Here is a 22,053-nt window from a genome sequence, read left to right on the forward strand (position 1 = left end):
TGACAGGAAGGAACCAGGCAGTCTGCAAAGCCCCAGAATCCACGTTCTGGGTGTGGTACTGTTAGTGGCGCTATTGAAATCCTGTTCTGCTCTTGGACGTGCGGAAAAGCCATCCCTGGCCCTCTTGTGCATGGGTGGAGTTACATGAAGAACTTTGGGCTGAGTTACCTGCAGAAGTGGTGTTCTCATCTCCAGGCTTCATGGAGATGGTCCAGCATTATAATGCTTCTGCATTATAGAGGCAACGATATCCACCTGTGTGTCTGAGGGACTCGAACAGAGGCTCTGCTGACTGAGTTGGATATCGGTGGAGTTTTTGAAATTTGTGGGACTGCTTGTTATTGTGGCAAAATTTACCCTTCCCTGACTGAACTGGATGAATCTGGACAGTGTGATTTTCCCCTTTCCAGTCACATAGTCCTTACAAATAAAGATCTGTCAGGCAGTGGTGGCTCACACCTTTAATCCCAGCACTTGGGAGGCAGAGGCAGGTGGATCTTTGTGGGTTCAAGGCCAGCCTGGTCTACAGAGTGAGTTCCAGGACAGCCACGGCTACACAGAGAAACCCTGTCTTGAAAAACAAACTGAGAAAACAAACAAACAAAGCCTCGATCAGCTGTTCACATTCTCTCCCCCAGCTGCTGCACATCTTCTGTTTCCTGTTTTGTCAGACTCAGACCCAGCCTACCTTACCATCTGCACGCCCCCGCCCCCTCAACAGAGTCTCACCATGTGGCCTCACACCACCAGTCATCCTGCATCTGCTTCCCCAGTTCTGGTGTGTGGTCCTCTTTGCTTCCGGTGCCTTAGGGGGATCTGAGCCCCTGTACTTTGGGATCACAGGTATGCACCATCCATCACACCTGACTCTCTGCCACCTGAGTCAGATTCTGTGCCTGACCAAACCCTGGTCATGGTTTCTCTCCGACAGGAGTTGCAACGTGACATCCATCTTTGAACAGTGACAGAAGGGACTGTTTCTCTATTCCTGTGGTGCTGGTGACAGTGGATTAACTCTAGAGTCAGAATAATGGGTGACCAACTCCATCTCCTCTGCCAGTGCCTTCTGTGGCCAAGGGCTTGGTAGGCTGTACAGGATCTCTTGGCTCCACCCCAGACCATTATCAACTTCAGTCAGTGACGATCCCTCAGCTGCACTGAATTTTCAAATAAGGACTGTCTCACAGAACCAGGAAAATGCCCTACCTGCCTCCTTTCCCCATTCTCTTCTAGCCCCAGAATTGTCTTTCTATTCAAAGAATTTCCTTGTCCCACTGGAGTGTGTGTGTGTGTGTGTGTGTGTGTGTGTGTGTGTGTGTGTGTGTGGTGTATTGATGATGCTCATGAACTGTGCCAAAGACTGGATTGTGTCTTCCTGATTCTGGAAGAGTGGAATCCTCATGCCACTGCGCATGCAGAGGTGTTTGGGGATAGTCTGTCTGAAGAGCCCAGTGATTTAATCCAGTGATCACCAGGTTTTGGTGTGCTTTAGCACCAAGAAATTCTGGGGGTGCCCTCCTGTGGCCACCTGGGCTCTGAGGGAAGGACAATGAAGACCGTTTTAAGCAGGGCCTTGATCAGGCCACTGCACAGGTAGCTGTCTCCCCAAAGAACACTCCTTGTGTGGCATGAGGTCTCTATTAGAAGGCATACTACCCTGAAAAATGCTCCCGAGCAGGAGAGGGAGGGACTGGGGTGGATCCCTGGAATCTGGTTTCTCAGAAAGCCAGCTTTGGAGGAGATTTATTGGGAAGACACACCTGCCGGCACAGAGGACTTCAGTCCTGACTCTGGGCATGTCCAAATGTGAGAGGCAGGGAAGAGGCTTAGCGTCATCTCGAGCTCTGTCTAATGGGGCTCTCCCAGCATGCAGGCTGAACCCCATGCCTTCCCATTAGTCCAGAAGGCTAATTGTCACAGTAAGACACATGCCAGTCTATTCCCTGCCAGCCTTGGATGTTTCCCCACCCCGAGGTCTGAGTCTGTCAGAGAACCGAGTGTTGGAAGAAGCCCTGGAAAGTCCCTTCCTGAATCGACTTCTTGGGCTCGGCTTGACTCATGACTGCCTCCCTCCCTTTGCTCTCGACTTCAGGGAAGCCGTGGTGAATTCCCCAGGCTGACTCCTGCTTTCTGGTGATGGAGAGACAGACAAAAACCACATCAGCAGAGGAGTCCTTTTGGATGGTGGCAAACGCAGTCCGAGACACGATCAGATGGCATGTGCTGGTGTGACTGGAGGGGGGGCATCAGGTGTGGTCAGCGAAGGTCTCCCAAGGAGGTGACACTAGATGTGAGACCTACGTGGCCAGAAAAAAAAAATCAGAACACTCTCCAAACAGTTTGGGGGGAGGTGTTACAGATCAATGGCACATCTTCTAGGGTCAGGAAGGAAGCTAAGGTGGCTAGAACAAGATGTTGGGTCATACGTGTCCCCCATCTATGCTTAGTCTTTGGATTTGATTAGAACGGTGCTCTTAAAGAGACAAGTTCGACTTGACTTTGTTCTCTGTGTCCCAGAGGAGTGGGGCCCCAGGGATTGTTACCAGCCTTTCAGGCTTGGGGTGGGGCAAGGTCAGGGGGGTGCCCCAAGAGTGAGGACCTAGCTCCTGCTGCAGGTGGGTGTCAGGAGCCTCCCCTGCAAATGTGTATCTATTCCAGGGCCTCTCATGTTTGCTGACCCCGCCCCTGGTCCAGGAGAACCAGTTCTTCAGTGAGCACCTACCCAGAGTTATGCATCCAAGTTTGGGTCACAACTGGGGAGTGCCCATCCAGATCCGTATGCCTAACCCCATCCAAGTCCCCGGTTCCAGCCCCGGTCCCACTCACGTCCTCACTGTGCTATCTATCTTTTTTCCCCTGAGGAACATAAATCCCACCGGAGGCTTGAAACTGGATTAAACCCACAGCAGTCACCCCAGTTTTGAGGGGAAATGGGTTAGATTAAAGGGAATATATATATGAGGGGATATGTGTGTATGTGTGTGTGTGTGTGTGTGTGTGTGTGTGTGTGTGTATATATATATATATATATGATGTATACACACACACACATATATATATGATGAGGAGACTTATCGCTACTGAGTCATTATTGGGAGACAGCTTTTCAGGGGTGGAAATAGTTCTCTCTCTCTATGCATGGTCATCCTATCCTCTTCTATACCTCAGTCATATTGTCAATTGCCCAAGCCCTCTCCTACCCAGTCCTCAAGGATACCTATGATACCCCTACCTCTTCACTCCCACACATCCATCTTACTTATTACTCGATTAGCAGGTTATAGTTGGGCCTCTTAACCCTCAATACCCTAGGATCTGGCATCCCCAAGGGGCCTGGGATGACGTTTCCCAAGTCCCCGAGTCTCAATTTATCCCTTCCAGGCCTTCATTAGCAGCCCCCTGGAGGCATAGTCTCCAGGCAGGGGAGTGGCTAGAAAGCAGTAGGCTAGGAAAGTTTGCATGGATTGCTCTTGAGATGCAGATTTGCATATTCAGGTTCTCAGGATCTGCAGAGTCATGAGGGTGGCCCAGCAGGGCCCAGGAGGGCGGGCCTGACCGGCCTGACAGCTCCGTCCTCAGCCTAGGATGGCATTGTGCCTAGGGGGACGAGACAGCCTGCCAGTCACCCAGAGACTGGGCCGTGGCCTTCATCCTCAGCATTCTGTCATCTTCATCCTTTTCCTTAACCCATTCCCTGCCTCCATCACCCTTCCTGAACTTAGTTTAGCCTAGCTTTCCTCTCTGAATCTTCACCTACCCCCACCCCTGACCACCGGCTTCTTATTACTAATCCACCCAATCATTATGTCTCAGGGCTGGAAAGATGGCTCAGTGGTTAATAGCGTGGGCTGTTTTCCTGAGTTTGAGTCCCAGCACCCATGTCAGACGGCTCAGACCCACTTGTTCCCGAGGCAGCCAACATCTCTAGGCTCCACAGCAGGGACTCCCCTCATGATTAAAAATAAAATAATTTGCCGGGCGGTGGTGGCACACGCCTTTAATCCCAGCACATGGGAGGCAGAAGCAGGTGGATCTCTGTGAGTTCGAGGCCAGCCTGGGCTAAAGAGTGAGTTCCAGGAAAGGCGCAAAGCTACACAGAGAAACCCTGTCTTGAAAAAACCATAATAATAATAATAATAATAATAATAATAATAATAATAATAAATAAAATAAAATAAAATATATTTTTTTTATTTTTGAGACAGGTTTTCTCTGTGTAACAGCCCTTGCTATCCTAGAACTTGCTTTGTATACTAAGCTGGCCTCCAACTCTCAGAGATTTGCCTGCTTCTGCTTCCCAAGTGCTGGGGTCAAAGATGTGCACCACCATAGTCAGCTAGAAATGAAATAAATCTTAAAAATAAAAAATAAAAAGACTTAGCCTGCTGCTGGTGGTGCACAACTTTAGTCCCAGCACTGAGGAGGCAGAGGCAGGTGTTATCTGTGAGTTCGAGGCCAGCCTGGTCTGAGTGGGTTCCAGGACAACCAAGGCTACACAGAGAAATCCTGTCTTGACAAACAAAGCAAATACAAAGATTCATGTTTCAAGAATTTCCTTGAGCTGGGTGGTGTTGGCGCACACCTTTGATCCCAGCACTGGGGAGGCAAAGGCAGGCAGATCTCTGAGTTCGAGGCCAGCCTGGACACAAGTGCAAGATCCAAGACAGACACCAAAACTACACAGAGAAACCCTGTCTCAATAAAAAACAAAACAAGCAAACAAACAAACAAAAATCTCCTTGGTTTCAGGTACCATGGCAAGAGATGGGGAGAAACCCAAACCAAATAAATTCCAGACTACATACTCAAGTAGGGTAAATAGACCCAAAGCAAAGATACTGACTATAGTGCTGAGAACCATTTACAGTTAAATTTAGCCTTCTTTACAAAAGTCCCAGAGGTTTTTTTGTTGTTGCTTTTCAGTGCTGGGGATCAAATCCAGGGCTTGAACCTAGTAAGCAAGCACTGTACCACTCTTTTTTTGTTTTGTTTTGTTTTTTTTCTGAGCCAGGGTTTCTCTGTGTAGCTTCGGAGCCTGTCCTGGATCTCACTCTGTAGACCAGGCTGGCCTCGAACTCACAGAGATCTGCCTGCCTCTGCCTCCCGAGTGCTGGGATTAAAGGCGTGCGCTGCAGCCACCGCCGCCGCCGCCGCCGCCGCCCGGCTCACTGTGCCACTCTTAGCCTCCAACCCCTGTACTTCTTCATGTCTTCCCTCCCCTGATTTATTTGCCCCCCTCCAACCCTTACCACCACTCAATGTTATTTAATTTCTTTGGATGTTATGCAATGCTATCTATTTCCCTCATTAGAATGTTAGTTCCATGAGTACACAGTTTGTTTTGGTTACACTATGTCCTCCAAGCTGGATACAGAGCTGGGCAGGCAGCAGGGGCTGATGAATGAAGAAAATGCACGTGGTATCATCTCAAAGGCCAGGAAGAGAGGCTGCCAGGCTTGATGAGGCATGGTGGGGAGCTCCGGGTGACATAAGCAGACTTGAGTCATGAAAAAGTCATTTCAATTCCTAGCCCCAACCACATTCCTATTTCTAAACTAAACCTGAATTACGGTGACTTCCAACCCGGAACTACTGGTACCCTTCTCTCTGTCTCGAGTCCGGGTTCCCTTGTCCCTAGCTTGGCATGGTCACTGTGTAACCTTCTGTTGATGGTGAGAGGAGGGTGCCACCAGGGAGGAAACCGGAGCTGGTACTTCCTGGTTGGCAGGCGCTGCCCTGGGAGGCGGAAGGGAAGAGGGCAGTCCCACAAGACGGGGACATGACTCTCTCCTCACTCTCTCTGGGTCCCAAACACTATGTGGTGGGAGCAGAAGTCGGACCTGCGGTCACAGCTCCTCTCGGCTCAGACCCCAGTTCTTTATCTCAAGGCCCCGCCCATCCCAGCTCTTCCCCACTCTAAGCTGTTAGGATTTTATCAGAAACTAGCCTTGGTCCCCTGGCCCAGTATCCTCCTGTTCCAGATTTATTATCAGATCATTTAATATCTAAAAGTATAGTGAGTAAATAAGCTTGCGATTATCCTTGTCCTCTTCTCGATATTCAGTAAGTTCCACATGTCCCGCCTTGTGTCTGCGGTCCTTGGAAGAGTGTGCTCTACTCTGTGGAGGGAAGGAAGGGAGAGAAACAGGGAGGTAAGGAACCGCTAGGTTCCTGACCAACTCAATCCAATCGGGTCCTAACCCTCACTCCAGCTCTTTCTTACCTCATTCTTTTCTTTAAGATACTTATTTGGTGTGTATGTACGTACAGATGTGAGAGTGTGTGCCACAGTACATGTCTGGGGGGTCAGAGGTCAACTTTCATTAGCCAATTCTTTCTTTCGACCATGTAGGTCCAAGGATTCAAATGCAGATCAGGTCATTGGACTTGCAGGTAGGCATATTGACCCACTGAACCATCTCTGGCTCCCTTCTCCTTCCTTCCATTTTGGTGTTTGCTTTGTTTATTTGTTTGTTTTTGTTGTTTCTTTCTTTCTTTCTTTTTTTTAAGATAGTATCTCACTATCTAGTCCTGATTGGCCTGGAATTTGCTATGCAGACCAGTCTGGCTTTGAACTCACAGGGAGCCATTTGCCTATGCCTCCAGAGTACTGGAGTTAAAGGCGTGGGCCATCATGACCAGCATTGTCTTTCTGACTTTTTTTTAAACATTTCCTTGGTCAGGGTATATTCCTTACAAAGTGGAAGAACAGCACAGATAGAGTAAAATATGTCAACTGCCCTGTATATCAGCTGATCAGCAGAGAGAACATTCTAGCTGCCTACATGCCTTCCCCATTCCAGAAGTACTCACCGGTCTGAATTGTGTAAGAGGCACTGAGTTTTGTCTGTTCTGGAACTTTGGATCAATGGAGTAAGAAAGCATTTCATAAGTCTGAATGTATGGCATCTTTCATTCCATATGATCTCTAGGGCATTCACCTACAGATATCTTAATTTGGGGCCTGGCGTGGCCCAGCAGTTAAGAGCAGCACTGCTGTTCTTCCAGAGGCCTGGGGTTTGATTCCAGGCACCCACTCGGTGGCTCACAACCTTCTATAACTCCAGTTCCAGGGGAACCAGTGCTACTTTTTGGCCTCTGCAGGCGCCAGGCACCCAAGTGGTGCACAGACATCCATACATCTAAAACAAAAAGTTTTTTTTAAAAAATCATAATTCTATTTATTCTTTCCCCTTTTTAAATTTATTTGTGGTGAGATGGTCTACCCGTGTAGCTCAGGCTTTAGAAGTACTTGCCTCATCCCCCTAAGTAGCTGGAATTAGAGGTGTGCACCACCACGCATGACTCTAGCTTAAGTTTTCCTTTTGGGGTTTGGGGATTGAACTCGGGGTCTCCCACATTCTCTTCAAGTTCTCTACCACTGAATTGCACCCTCAGCCCCTTAGTTTAATTCTCCTGCCTCAACTTTTCGCTCCGTCTTCTAATTGTGTATTCAGTATCAGTTTCTCCTAAGTAAATACTGGCTGGGAAAGAAGCAACAGACCCGGCTTCCAGCTCCAAATCTTTCCACCGGTAGCCTTCTAGGGCCTCTCTGATCCCTGTGGTTCAACAGTCTTCCTGAAATGTCCTGGGTTCTAACGTTAACGCGGGAGCCCATCTCAGGGAGGACACTGGACAGCTCATCTGTATCACTCAAGCCTTCCAAAGCAGGTCACTTCTGACTTCGGCCAGGCTCAGCAGGGGTGCCTGGCGCTGCAGCCCATGGGGGCGAACAGGACTAAGGAGCTTATTAGTTTGATAAAGATCTGAAGTCCCTGCCCCGCCCCCTCCCCCAACTTCCCTGGGGCCCTGGCTCAGCCTGGACAGCTCCCACACCCTGAAGGCTGCTTCAGCCATGCATCTTCCATCCGCCCCTCTCAGAGGCAGACCCGGAGCCCTGCCTGTGGTTCCTCCCCATCAGCTCCTATAGGGTTCAAGTGCAGACGCCTGCTCACCAGCCACTGGCCCGGCCCCGCCCCACCTGCACGGCTCACATCCCGCCCGCCCGCCAAGGGCAGCAGCTGCTCCCGGCTCCAGAGGCATCCTCCGGGCAGTGGTTCCCGCTGACTATTCCGTCGCGGGGTCTGACCCAGTCAACTCTTCTCTGCCTGGCGTCCCTTGCCTACGTTGTTTCCAACTGTGTTGCTCTAGCCACAGAGTCCGGGATTGAGCCCTCTCTTGCCTCCTGAAGAGCGGCCATGGCCACCTACAAAGTCAAGGTGGCCACGGGCACTGACTTCTTTTCGGGGACGTTGGACAACATTTCACTGACCATCGTGGGGACCCAAGGAGAGAGCCATAAGCAGCCGTTGAACCACTTTGGGAGAGACTTTGCTACTGGGGCGGTGAGTGTTGTGTGTGTCACCCAGGATGGATGGATGCTCAGGATGGATGGAGGCATCCGGGAGGGAGCCAGAGCTGAGCCAGGGGAGAGCCGCTGTGGACTCTCAGGTGGCTCCCTACCCTCTTCCCCCACACAACCATGCTCGCTTCGGCCCCCTCTTCTCTCGTCCCTTCCAAACAACCCGCCCTTCTCCCTCCTGTCTCTCTCTCTCCCTCTCCCTCCCTCTCTTCTCTCTCCATCCATCGCAGCCCTCTTCCGCTCCTTCCCTCCTCGCCCCTTTCTATCACCTCTCCTATTCTTACTCTTTCTCAGCCCCAGTTGCATCACAACTGGCTTGCATTTGCATTGGATTCTCGGTGACTTCAAATGGCATCCGACCAGCCTGGCCAGTGGGGACCTGTTGCTTTGCCCTGGTGGAAGGCACTCTGTGATTTTGATAGCCACCTGCTCCTAAGTGACCTGAATAGGCTCCTCCATCTGTGTGGCCACTTCTGAATTCTTACATCTCCCTTAAGAAGTGGGAGAAGGGCCTGGGGGGGGGGGACCCCACCTTTCCACTCTAAGACTGAAGGTTGCTGGGAAAGCCCTGGTCTTTGACTCCTGCTCTATCAGCTCCTAAGACTCTAAAGGACTCCTGCAGCCTCAAGTGGCTGGGGAAGGGGGTAGAAGACAGGCCCTTAGAAGTAGGAAGGAGGGATAAGGCTGTGGTCCTTCCCTGCCTTGGGTAGATGGGCCCAGCAGAGGAAAGCCGAGTTAGAAGGTTCGCAGCTTTGCCTTCTTTGTCTTTGCTCTGTCTTTGTCTTTGCTCTGTACAACCTCCAGTCCAGGAGGTGAGTGTCACTAACCTGAGCAGGGCCTAGGTAAAGGGCCAGCCTCGTGGGAGGTCTGAGGAACTGGTCAAGTCACTCAGTCCCTATGTTTTGTGCAGGTGGATGAGTACACCGTGCAGTGCCAGCAGGACCTGGGGGAGCTTATCATCATCCGTCTGCACAAGGAGCCCCATTCCTTCTTACCGAAGGACCCCTGGTACTGCAACTATGTGCAGATTTGTGCCCCCAACTGCCGTGTCTATCACTTCCCAGCTTACCAGTGGATGGACGGCTACGAGACCCTGGCCCTCCGGGAGGCCACAGGTGAGCCGGCACCAACCCCCTACCCCATCCTATGCAGTGAGTTTCCTCACTCTAGCCCAGCACCGCCATATTGGCCACCCCAGGATCCTATCCAGCCAGTCAGGCACTGGGAACTCCAGGGATCTCCTGCCATGGCCATCCCCAGTCACTGTTGCTGCTCTGGGCCCAGCTTGGGGCTGCACACTGGAGGAACCAAGCGCATGAGGTCCAGGGACCACTATCAGCATCGTGCAGCAGAGAGCAGTCCCAGATCGCTCTTCCCCCTCTCGCTCCACTCTCTCTTGGCTCCTGTTGGATGCCTGGCATGCTACAAAGCCCTCAGTAGATTTCTGGAGCAGGATTCTGTTTCCACAACAGGATGCTCCAGGATGCTCCATTTTTCCAGCTGGACCTGTGTTCTACTCAGAAGTCTTATTAGTTTCTTAGCTCTCCAGGTCACCAAGGTGTTGTATATGGTCTGATTGTTGGTTTGAGAAAGGGTCTCTCTCTGTAGTCCTGGCTGTCCTGGAGCTCACTATGTGGACCTCCTCCTACTTCTGTCTCCTGAGTGCTGGGATTAAAGGCATGTGCTACCACGCCAAGCCTTGTGTATGATCTTGATGCTTTGTTGTTGTTGTTGTTATTTTGTGTGTGACTGTGGAGATCAAAGGGCAATTTGTGAGAGATGGTCCTCTCTTTCTACCATGGGAACCCTGATGCTCAAACTCAGTCAGATATGTGGCTGGGCAGAAAGGGCCCATACCCACACAATCAATCTGGGATTTGAACTCAGGGCCTTATGTATGGTAGACAAGCACTTTGTGGTTTCCTAGTTGAACACTTTATATGTATTATATATTATGTATTATATATATTATATATATAATACCCCATTTTTCTACTTAGAAGTCCTATTAGCTTCTTAGCTATATTTTCTCTCTCTCTCTACACACATACACACACACACACACACACACACACACACACACACACACCATTATGTTGCTCCAGAGAACTGGGCTACCCCAATGGGGCAGACACCTTAGTTCCTTTTTTTTTTTTAAAGATTTATTTATTATGTATACAATGTTCTGCCCGTACGTCTGCAGGCCAGAAGAGGGCACCAGATCTCATTGTAGATGTTGTGAGCCACCATGTGGTTGCTGGGAATTGAACTCAGGACCTCTAGAAAAACAGCCAGTGCTCTTAACCTCTGAGCCATCTCTCCGGCCCCAACACCTTAGTTTCTTAACAGGATTCGTGGCTATCCCCAAAGGCCTCCTTTACCCATCAAGGGTCTTCCTGCTCCCATAGGAGACCTTGTTATTCATTCAGACTTCCTGGCTGCTCCTGGATGGAGGGAATGACAGACCTGGAAGCAAGAGGAAAGCTGCCTTGCTTTGTTCGGGATGTGGGGTCGCTCCTCAGGGAGAGAGCTAGGACCTGAGTGCCGGAGCTGCACACATCTCCCTCTGCCATCAGCCTTCATAACGTGGCTGTGGATGGCGGCACGATGTACATCTTCTCTTATACCCCGTGGTGCTACCCCTTGAACTTCTGCAGGCTTCTCCCTAAGTGGGAAGGGCGCAACTGAGGTTGGTGGTGTCTGGAGCCCCATCCTTTCTGCAGAAGACTGCCCATTCGTTTCCCTGTGCTAGAATATTCTCCTCGGAGGAGGGAATGGGGCCAAGGGGAAAGGAGAGGCTGAGGTGGGGAGGCTGGTCTAGGGGAGGGTGAGGATGTCATCATGAGAGTCACTGGGGACGCAGAGTACCTTCCCATGGTGATAGGTCTGTGTGGCATGGAAGGGGACGGGCAGGGGACAGGCAGGTGACACCAGCTGGCTGGGCAAGAATGGGGTTGGGTGGGGTGGCTGCCACGCAACACCGGGGCAGGGAGACTTGAGTCATCCTCCTGGGCCCTTGAAGGAGTCAGGCTTCCGCCCTGGGGATGGAGCCAACCTGGGGATCTGGGTTGCCTAATTCCAGGGGGCACCATTCCCAGAGTGCATCAGGAGGAGCTGAGGCATGTGGAAATAGGGAGGAGGACGGCAAGGTGAGGGCCCGGAGAGAAACAATGGGGCTGTACTGATGGGCACATACCAGCCTGATGGGCACATACCAGCGGGGGCCAGTCAGTCAGGGGGCTGGAGAGAGCTGGATCTGGAGTTTCGTCCCCATCTCAGTCATTTATTTTTTGGACATCTAGGCACATTTCTGTGGTCTTTTTAAGTTTTGGTGCCTTCGGCTGTAAAACGAGTGAACAACAGAACCTACTGCGTAGCAGTGGTGTGAGGATGCAGTGATATAACACCCGGAAGGAACTGCGGAAAGGCTGACTGCAAGGCTGTTACTAGGTGGGGGATGGGGGCCAGAAGCAGCCTGCCCTGGGCCGAGTCACAGCTTAGCTGCTTTTTCCTGGTAATACTCTTTTCCCCTTGTAAAATGTGCATGACGGCACAGTTTCTAGTCGAAATTGTTAGGGCCAGAAGTATTTTGAAATTTAGATTTTCTTTAGACCCTACATACATGTATATGTTCATATGTGTGTACATGTTCATATGTGTGTATATGTACATATGTGTGTATATACAGTATAGAGACACATTAAAATATTTATTTATTTTTGTTTTATGTGTATGAATGTTTTTCTTGCATGGAACGTATGTGCACTACATGCATGCCTAATGCCCAAGAAGGCCAGCAGAGGGCCAATATCCTGTGGGTCCTGGAAACCAAACCTGGGTCCTCTATAAGAACAGCGAGTGTTCTTAACTACCAAGCCACCTCTTCAGCCCCAGATGCATTATTTTTTTTATTTATCTTTGTATCTACAGGTTGGATATTTCTTATCTCAAATGGTTGAATCAAAAGCATTTTGAATTTTTAAAAATATTTGAATATGCCGGGCGGTGGTGGCGCACGCCTTTAATCCCAGCACTCGGGAGGCAGAGCCAGGTGGATCTCTGTGAGTTCGAGGCCAGCGTGGACTACCAAGTGAGTCCCAGGAAAGGCGCAAAGCTACACAGAGAAACCCTGTCTCGAAAAACCAAAAAAAAAAACCAAAAAACCAAAAAAAAAAAAAAAAAAAAAAATTTGAATATACATGAACTATCTCAGGGATGAGACTCAAGTTTAAACATCAAATTTAGGCTTTATTTATGCCTTTTACACTTAGGCTGAAGGTATTTATGCAACATTTCAGTGTACCTGCATTTTTTACTCTGACATGAGGTCAAGGTTGGAATTTCCCACTTGTGGCATTCTATTGGTATACAAGAAGCTTTAGAGTTGGAAACACTTTGGATTTTTAGACTAGAAATCTCTCTCTCTCTCTCTCTCTCACACACACACACACACACACACACACGCACGCACGCACGCACGCACGCACGCACGCACGCACGCACGCACATTATATGAAGCTTCTATCACTAGGGTATTCCTAATCACACATACTAACATATCTAATCAAAGCTTTAGTTATACCAGGTGAGTTAAATAAAGACTGTATATATCCAGGCAGAGTTGTGCAGGCCTGCAATCCCGGCACTTGGAAGGCTGAGGCAGGAGGATCATGAGTTCAAGGCCAGCCCGAAATACATATTGAAATCCTGTCGGAAACAAATCCTATATATAGCTTCGGGTAAATTTAGATCCTGACAATGAGTTTGCTGTGAAACAAACTGGATTTCTACAGACTTTCATATTTTGGATTTGTGGAAAGGGGTTCTCTATCTCATTAGGTTGTTCTTGTGTATCTTAAATTATTGATATAAGCACAGTGTTAGTGCCTTCATTGTGAACTCTCCAGAACTATTGGATTACCACGACTTCAGTGGGTCTAGAAGAGGGACTTCATAGAGAACCCGAAGGGTAGAACTGCAGTATGGGGGAGACGTAGTGTCTGTCTCCTAAAGGGGCCTTCCCTGTCCTTAGCTCCCCCTCCTGAGAGCTGACCCGGGGATGGAAGTGAATGCTTTCTCTTTGAAGCCAGCAGGGGTGGGCAGGGGAGGGGACAGCCTTGAGCCTCCTTCTGGTTTCACTACAGGAAAGACAACAGCGGATGACACCCTCCCCATCCTTTTGGAACACAGACAAGAAGAGATCAGAGCCAAGAAGGACTTCTACCAGTGAGTGGGAGGGTGCCATGGGAGGTCCAGGGCTTGGTGGGTGGGTCTGGACAGCTGTGTGTGGTCTAGAGTAATGCCTGGGTACCAGGACCCATGAACTCGGATTCTCTTTGCAGCTGGAGGGTCTTCGTTCCTGGCCTTCCCAACTACGTGGACATTCCCAGTTATCACCCTCCTGCCCGACGGTGCCGCAACCCCAACCGGCCTGAGTAAGGACCAGAAGCTGGCCTAGCCCCGCTTCTGCAAGACCGGTACCTGCCCCTCCCTGCCCCCTGGACAGCAGGTTCAAGGCTCCAGCCCTGCTCTCTTCCCACAGGTGGAATGGTTATATTCCAGGATTCCCAATTCTCATCAACATTAAGGCCACCAGGTTCTTAAACTCAAATCTTCGTTTCTCCTTCGTCAAGACAGCCTCCTTCTTCTACCGCCTAGGGCCCATGTGAGTGTGCGAGAGTGAGGGGACCTGCAGAGACAGCCCCCCATCTACCCACCTTCGGAATGGCCTCAGGTCACAAAGGCTGGGAGAGTCGGGAAGGCAGAGTAGGAAACCTGACACTTGACACTCACAGACCTAGTGAAAGAAGGCCCCGAGACATGGGATCTAGAGACCCTGGGGCCCAGAGACCCCATCGATTTCCCTGTGTACCTAGCACCCCTTTGACATGCTACGCCTTGCATTTTACCTTCCAGGGCACTGGCTTTCAAACTGCGTGGCCTGGTGGATCGCAAACGTTCCTGGAGGAGACTAAAGGACATTAAGAATATCTTCCCTGCTACCAAGACGGTTGTCTCTGGTATGGGGTGGGTCATCTCAGTGGAACATGCATGAGGCAGCCAGGTGGTCTCTGGGGCAAGAGGCAGCCTTCTTTCCTGGGGTCGGTGGGTTCAAATGGGAACAACTGAGGGGTCATTTGAGAATCAGGTGGGCATACCATTTTTGAGCCTTTTGAAAATCATCGTCCTATGTCCCTCTGGCCATTCAACGCAAAGCCAAGGGACTTCACGTTCCTTCCAGAGTCATCTTCATGTTTACTGTTTTCTATCTTACGTCTCTCCGTCCCTGGGCGGGTGCGGGATTACCCTGTGACATCCCTGTGCTGTCCCCTCAGAGTATGTGGTTGAGCATTGGAGGGAGGACAGCTTCTTTGGGTACCAGTACCTCAATGGCCTCAACCCAGGCCTGATCCGAAGGTGTACGCAGATCCCAGACAAGTTCCCAGTTACAGATGAAATGGTGGCCCCGTTCCTGGGTGAGGGGACATGTCTGCAAGCAGAGCTGGAGGTGAGGCCCTCTCTGGCTTACCCTGGGCGCTGTCCCTGACTTCTCCTTGGGTATCTCTATGCCTCCCCATGGACGAGGTCCATTCCAGTCTTGCCCATACCAGCACCCCCACTACCCTATCCCCATCCCACCACTGAGCCTTGGGGGCAGTGCGCTCTGTGCCTAAAGCCTGGCTTGTAGATGCCCTATCTTAGTAACTAACCGCTTGCCCATGGTGATTCCCTTCCAGAAGGGGAACATTTACCTGGCAGACTACCGCATCTTGGAGGGCATCCCGACCGTGGAGCTCAATGGTCATAAGCAGCACCACTGCGCCCCCATCTGCTTGCTGTACTTCGGTCCTGATGGCAACATGATGCCCATTGCCATTCAGGTACTAAGGGAGAGCGAGGGAGGGGCTACTGTGTGAGCGTGTGGCCAGTGCTGATCCCATGTGCATACAGGTCCCTCTGTATGTTTATGATTGTGTAAGCCTGTGTGCTTGTGAACATGTCCATGTCAGTGTGTATGCATGTGTAAAATCCCGCGTACGGCCCTGTGTATGCATCTGAGAATCTTCCCATGTATATGCATAAGCTGACCCACGTGTGGTCATGCGGAGCTTGGGATGAGAATCCATCTCCTTACATGTGTACACCTAGGTGTTGCCATTATATTCATTATACATGAATCTGTCATTCGTAAGCCCCGGGTGTAAAATGTGCATGCTGTGAGTATGCATGGCCAGATGTCTATGGGCCAGGTGGGTGGAGCTTGTCTTGTTGACGTCACTCACTCAGCCTCCTGCAGAAGGACTGAGGGGTTCACGCTCAGCAGCTTTCTAGCCTTCTGGTCTGGCAGGAGAAGAAACTGAGGCGTTCCTTCCTCACAGGTCCTCACGAGGGTTGTTTACAAATTAGAAAAAGGTTCTTTTCTGGAGGTCCCAGCCAAGCCCTGATGATCTGGCTCGGAAGTGGAACACTGTAGGCTAGATTCCCTCAGTAGCTTCCCCTCTCTCCCAAGCCCAGGAACTGGGTGCCTTGATCTTGTACAGTGCCTGACCCGGCGGCGATGGGGGTTGCGGTAGAAGAATTATCAAAAGAGGGAGTTTCTGAACCAGCCCCCCCCCACCCCTCTGCTGTTGCTGCCTCCCCCCCATTTTCTCCTTTTCTTCCTCTTTTCCCCCACCCATCCTTCCCCTCCCCCCTTCTTCAGCCAGGAGTTTACTATCCAGTCCTGGCTGGCCTAGAACTCGCCGCGTATCCTGGGCTGGCTTGGACCTCACAGAGATCCATCTGCCTCTGTCTCCAGCGTGCTGGGATTCAGGGCGTGTACCATCCTGATTCCATGGCCGGAGTTGCTGCCGCCGCCGCCGCTTCTCCTTCTTCTTTTGGTTTTTCAAGACAGGCTTTCACCTTGGCTGTCCTGGAACTTGCTCTACTGTAGACCAGGCTGGTCTCGAACTCAGAGATCCGTCTGAAAGAAAGTGGGAGCGGCGGGGCAGAGACAGGAAGGCCCAGGAAGATGCGTCAGGCCCAGGGCACAGGGAAAGCAAATGTGGGGAAGGAAGAAGGACCCTGGGATGCCCAAAAGCCAGAGGGACCGGAGCACAGAGCTCTTCCGCCTCCTCCAGCGGAGGTTTCTACCCTGGTTAGAAACCTCTTCCTAACCCCTCTTCCCCCGCCCCTAGCTCAGCCAGACCCCTGGGCCTGACTGTCCCATCTTCCTGCCCAACGATTCCGAATGGGACTGGCTGCTGGCTAAGACGTGGGTGCGCTATGCCGAGTTCTACTGCCACGAGGCCGTGGCACACCTGCTGGAGAGCCACCTCATCGGGGAAGCGTTTTGTCTGGCCCTGCTGAGGAACCTGCCCATGTGCCACCCCCTGTACAAGGTAGAGGCTCCGGGGGAGGCGGGTTTTGAAAGCTTCTGGGTCTGCTCTGTGGGGAGGGAGGGGGTTCAGTGAGCCCTGGGCGGCATCTGGGGGATCCCCAAAGAGGGCTTTGTGGTGGGGACTTCCCGAAGCGTGGGGGGGGGTCTGATGTTGCGGGTGGAGGGGTGCTGAGGTCCTTGGAGCGATCTCAGCTCTCTTCATTGCTCTCCTTACCTTCCTGCTCAGCTCCTCATTCCTCACACCCGCTACAACGTCCAGATCAATAGCATCGGGCGGGCCCTCCTTCTCAACAAGGGGGGTCTCTCTGCCAGGGTAAGACTCTCGCCCCTGACTCCAACAAGACCCTTGTCTTCCTCTGGCCTTTGCAGTGAGTCTTAAAGCAGAGCTTCCCCTTTTTTAAGATTCTGGGGGCGGGGCGGGGAGAGGTGTGCGAGAGGATGCTATGTGGGCTACAGAGCCAGGGCTTGGAATGTAAAGGTCCCTGGACCTTGGGCGGGCTAGGCCCAGGGTGAGTCCTGGAGGGACTGAAGTAACACAGCATTTAGGGAGCAGGCTCAGAGGGATGCTCATGAAGTACTTTCTCCCTCAAGGCCATGTCCCTGGGCCTGGAGGGTTTCGCACAGGTGATGGTCCGGGCTCTGTCTGAGCTCACCTACAAAAGCCTCTGCATCCCCAATGACTTTGTGGAGCGTGGGGTCCAGGACCTGCCTGGGTATTATTTCCGAGACGACAGCTTGTCGGTGTGGTATGCGATGGAGAGGTGAGATGGGGACAGCAGCCGGTGGTACCCAGGTGGACGGACACCTGGAACATTGGAGGGGTGTGGGAACTTTTCAGGACCTGGGCTTGGGCGTTACCTGGGGCTTGGGGTTGTTCTGACATCTGCTGCCTGTGCCCGATGGACCTGGCCTCCAGCCTAGCTCTGCGGCACAGACCCCTCCCCGGCTCTGAGCTGCTTGAGGGTCCCCCCCCCCCTTCTGCGGAAAGAAAGAGTAACTTTGTTTACACTTTACAAAAAGCCTAAGTAGTTTCTGGTCTCCCTGTAACCCCCACAGGCCTTGCCTGGCTGGGGTGGCTCCGAGGCCAGCCAAAGCCTACGTGACCTGGGGATGGGGGAGAAACCCTAAACTGAGGCTCCGTCTCCTGGGCAGGTATGTGACGGAGATCATCACTTATTATTACCCGAATGACGCCGCCGTGGAGGGTGACCCGGAACTGCAGTGCTGGGTGCAGGAGATATTCAAAGAGTGCCTCCTGGAGCGAGAGAGCTCAGGTATGGGCATGGGGGCCCCCAGGGGCCTGGGGCTCAGGGGACGTCTCCAGGCATGCCCCCCGGGGCCTTCCCGGTTTGTGCCTGTCTCCCCGTAGGCTGCAGAAGGCTCAAGCACTCTGTCTTAGGATCTTCACAGGACCTTGTCCTGGGCCATGGAGCAGCAGCTGGGGTTGGGGGGGGACAAAGCAACTGGTGCCTTCTCTGAGTTTAGGGGCTACACCTTGTCCCTGCTGAGACCTGGGAGGGCCTCAGTCCTTCTTCCTAGAAACAAGCCTTTGTGGGCCGGGAAATGGGTTGTGACGTTCAATGAGAAAGGACAGTGTACGGTAGTTGAGGGGCTAGGGTGGGGGTAGCGGGGTGGCAGGCTCCAGGGGAGGGGTGGAGAGCATCACGGGGTCGTAACACTTAGGTGCACGCTCAGCAAAGGCTCATCGAGCGGCTATGATGCCCGGCTGCCCGCGGCCGAGGGTGCAAAGGGGACCACGGCAGGTACCAGTGTCACCAAGAGGTTCCTGAACTGGCCCAGAGGGGTTGCTCTGGTGAGCAGGCATTTCCACTACGGCAGAACCAGAGCCTGAGGCAGGAATGAAGGATCTGGAAGAGCCCAAGGAGGCAGTTCACCCAGCTTGGAGTAGTGGGCCCATGGTGGGAATGGAGAAGCTGCAAATCACGGTCTGGCTGAGACCGGGCGTCTTGGGTGACCTTTAGCCAGAGCTGTGTGGGATGAGGTCAGCATGTGTCCTTCCCTGGTGGAGGGGCACACGGGGACTGGGCTGCTGAGTGTGAGCTGCATGTAGAAAAGCCCCAAAGCCAGACGTGACATAGGGAATGTGTCCTCCTGCCGCTGGGACCGAGGTGGAGGTCAGCAGACTCCTGATGGCGGACACCAAGCCATACACCCCAGTTGAGGAGTTTGGGACTATCCCGAGTGTCAGAGGGGTCACTGAGAGATCTGCAAAAAGATCGGGCTTCCGTGTTAGAATATCAGCGCATGCAGATGGGCCGGGCAGTTTAGGACGATGTTTTGGTATCCAGGAGAGAGGTGAGGGATTTAAGCAGGATAAGGGCTGTGAGGATACAGAGTTCCACAGCTAGCTAAGGGCTGGAGATGAGGGATCGCAGTCCTGGGCTGGACTGGGGGAGGTTTTTGGCCACAGGAGGGCAGAGCAGGTTGAAGGAGAGACCGGCGGGCAGCCACTTGGACTATTGACAAGAGAGACGTCTGGGCGGCGAGGCGCCCTCTGCTGGGCACCAGGCCTGGTCTGGGACTAACGTGGCATGGTCTGTTTCCCAATCCCTCAGGCTTTCCCACCTGCTTGCGAACCGTACCTGAGCTGATTGAGTATGTCACCATGGTCATGTACACCTGCTCAGCCAGGCATGCGGCTGTCAACACAGGCCAGGTACCGGTGCTCACCAGCCTCAGCCCCGGTCCTCCTAAAGAGCGGACTCCAACCTCAGTCTCAGTCTACCCCTGGTCCAGCCCCAGCTTGTCTCAACTGAGTCCCTCTTTAACCTCAGCGTCAGTTGTAGCCCTGGCCCAGTTTCTCAGCCCCGCCCCACCTGCAGGCCCATCCGTGATATCCGCTCCACCGATCGACCCAAACCAGGGTCTTCCGGGGCAGGGGTCCAAGTCAACCACCGGAGAGGGGTACCCAGGCTTGGTTTGTGGGGACTGGGTGTCTTCTTACCCAGAACACCTCTTCTACTCCACTCCAGCTGGAGTTCACCTCTTGGATGCCCAACTTCCCTTCGTCCATGCGGAACCCACCGATGCAGGCCAAAGGACTAACTACGATGCAGACCTTCATGGACACTTTGCCGGACGTGAAGACCACATGCATTGTGCTCTTAGTGCTCTGGACTCTGTGCCGGGAGCCCGATGACAGGGTGCGGGGCCCCGTGAGCATGGCCCGGGGCGGGGGGGGGGGCGGTGGCGGGGCGGTGGCGAGGATGGCCGAGGGGTGTCGGGGACAGGGAATCGGAAGTGGGAGGCTGCAGAAAGGATTGGGTAATACGGCTTGGCTTTGTCCCAGCGCCTGGTTCTCTGTCCTGCAGCGGCCGCTTGGCCACTTCCCAGACATCCATTTTGTGGAGGAGGCCCCTCGGAGGAGTATTGAGGCTTTCCGTCAGAACCTCGCTCAGATCTCTCACAACATCCGACAGCGCAATAAGTGTCTCACCCTCCCATACTACTACCTGGACCCCGTGCTGATTGAGAACAGCATTTCCATCTAGTCCCGCCCTTCTGCCTACCTTTCCACACACCGCCCCCTATTTTCCAATAAAATCACTTCAAACATGGCCCCGGTGCCGAGAGTGTGTGGCAGTTTCCTGGGCAGCAGGCTGTGGTCTGGGGGTGATCCACATACGTGGCCATGCTGTTCTTTGCCATCCAGGTAGGCACAGGGCAGCACCAGGTTCCCGCTTCTAGGTTCCAATCCTTAATAGCCCTAGAGATTCAGGCCAGGCGGCTTCTGCCGTGGAGGGTCCTCAGTGAAGTGTTTGTCTGGGTAGGTGCCAGGTACCGATGAGGGTGCGGACCGAGGAAAAACGCTGAGGCCTGGACCTTACCTTTTAACTCACAGTTCTGCCCCCCACCCTCTGAAGTGCCCTCCTGCAGAGACTTAGTTACCCAATCCCTACCTAGGGGAGCCAGACCCCGAGATGAGTCCAACTTGAAACATAAGCCATGGACCACTTGGACAAAAGACCATCAGCTAACAAGAAACTGAACTGTCCCAAGCCACCCTCATCAAAACTCAGAAGACTCAGCTCCACCTGCTAGGAATCCATATTACCCTAAGTCACACTCACAAGCTCCTTTAAGTCACTCCAAGGAGCCCACCCTGCCAAGGGCATCCTTCAAATAACCTACTGTCTCCAAGGTCTCTATTGTCCCAAGACTCCCTCCCATCCCCACCCCGGGCTTCCTTTCATTGCTGATGCCCCAGTGGGCACGAGAACATGGTACTCGGCACTGACCTCAGGAAGCGAGGCTACCGAGTCAGCCTGACTTTTGGTGGTGGCTCCGGGTGGGTAGGAATATTGGGCATCCAGGAACTGAAGTCAAGCGGACACCCCAAATTTAGTCAGTACAGATCCACTGGTGCTTGTGCTCAGTTCCTTCCTCCCGGGATGCTGTTTGCCACCCTAGGTGTGATACTGATTCATCTGGCTACCGAACAAGTGACCGTGGCCGTGGTAAGGTGAGATGAGGCAGGGCAGCCGAATTCACGGAAGGCGGGGGTGGAGGGGTGGGGAGGGGTGGGGGGGGGGAGAACCCAGCTGAGGCCTAACGGGAGGAGGCTGTCCCCGGGGGAATGGAATCCGCAGGGGTTCATAGCGGTTTCCTCCAAGACTGACCCACACCAGGGAATGGAAAGTAAACAACTCAAAATGGCTTCAGGAAGTCCCTGAAACGGACCAGACCCTCCAGGCCCTGCCCACCCCCAAGAGTACATAAACATAACAGCCTGCTAGTCAGTCTCAGAGAAGCCAAGCTGGGAAGAGGACTTTCAGGGAAGTCCAGCAGAAAAAGTAGAGGCCAGCCGAGCTGCCTGGAAAGGGCCCGCTTCAACCCCTTTGAGCTACCTGCAGGCTGTGCAGTGTGTTCCAAGCTCCCAGCTTCTGTGAGCTGTCGCCCAGGCTGGAGGGGGCTGTGGTGACGCAGTGGTCTTTGAGTCATTTCTGCTGATGTAAGTCACCCCTCCCCCATACGCCTGTAAGTCACCCCTCCCCCATACGCCTGTAAGTCACCCCAGTAAAACTCATTGGTTTACCAAGTTGGACTTGGACTTTGCCGGGATCTGTTCTTTGGTCAGTTGTGGGCTTCCTTTCAGTGTGTGTGTGTGTGTGTGTGTGTGTGTGTGTGTGTGTGTGTGTGTTGTTTTGCATCACAACAGGGGTTCTGGCCAGAGAAGGATGCCTCACTTCAAGACTCAGAAAAGCCTCCCGGAAGAACCCCCTGGGGGCAGGCGAGATGGCTCAGCAGCCGAGCACCCATGGTAGCTCATACTTACCCAGAACTCCACGAC

The 22,053-nt window shown here is 52.7% G+C and overlaps 1 protein-coding gene across 1 annotated transcript; it reads left to right on the plus strand.

Moving 5' to 3' along the window:
• The first annotated feature begins 7,895 nt into the window (after positions 1–7,895).
• Alox12b (arachidonate 12-lipoxygenase, 12R type) lies at positions 7,896–20,320 on the plus strand. The gene is made up of 15 exons (XM_028869552.2): positions 7,896–8,345; positions 9,273–9,477; positions 13,507–13,588; positions 13,705–13,797; positions 13,905–14,027; positions 14,279–14,382; positions 14,698–14,870; positions 15,100–15,243; positions 16,540–16,743; positions 16,969–17,055; positions 17,334–17,503; positions 17,895–18,016; positions 19,319–19,419; positions 19,736–19,906; positions 20,075–20,320. The coding sequence occupies exons 1-15, from the start codon at positions 8,199–8,201 to the stop codon at positions 20,252–20,254; spliced, it is 2,106 nt and encodes a 701-aa protein (XP_028725385.1). The 5' UTR covers positions 7,896–8,198; the 3' UTR covers positions 20,255–20,320.
• Positions 20,321–22,053: the final 1,733 nt, after the last annotated feature.

Source organism: Peromyscus leucopus, chromosome 8b, assembly GCF_004664715.2.
Source record: "Peromyscus leucopus breed LL Stock chromosome 8b, UCI_PerLeu_2.1, whole genome shotgun sequence".
NCBI classification, from domain to species: domain Eukaryota; kingdom Metazoa; phylum Chordata; class Mammalia; order Rodentia; family Cricetidae; genus Peromyscus; species Peromyscus leucopus.

Excerpts from the sequence above, each read along its gene's own strand:
- Alox12b (XM_028869552.2), top strand. The coding sequence starts at position 8,199 with ATGGCCACCTACAAAGTCAAGGTGGCCACGGGCACTGACTTCTTTTCG. Across the intron at positions 16,744-16,968 it reads TGTGCCACCCCCTGTACAAG|CTCCTCATTCCTCACACCCG; the intron begins GTAGAGGCTCCG and ends CTTCCTGCTCAG. Across the intron at positions 19,420-19,735 it reads CGGCTGTCAACACAGGCCAG|CTGGAGTTCACCTCTTGGAT; the intron begins GTACCGGTGCTC and ends ACTCCACTCCAG.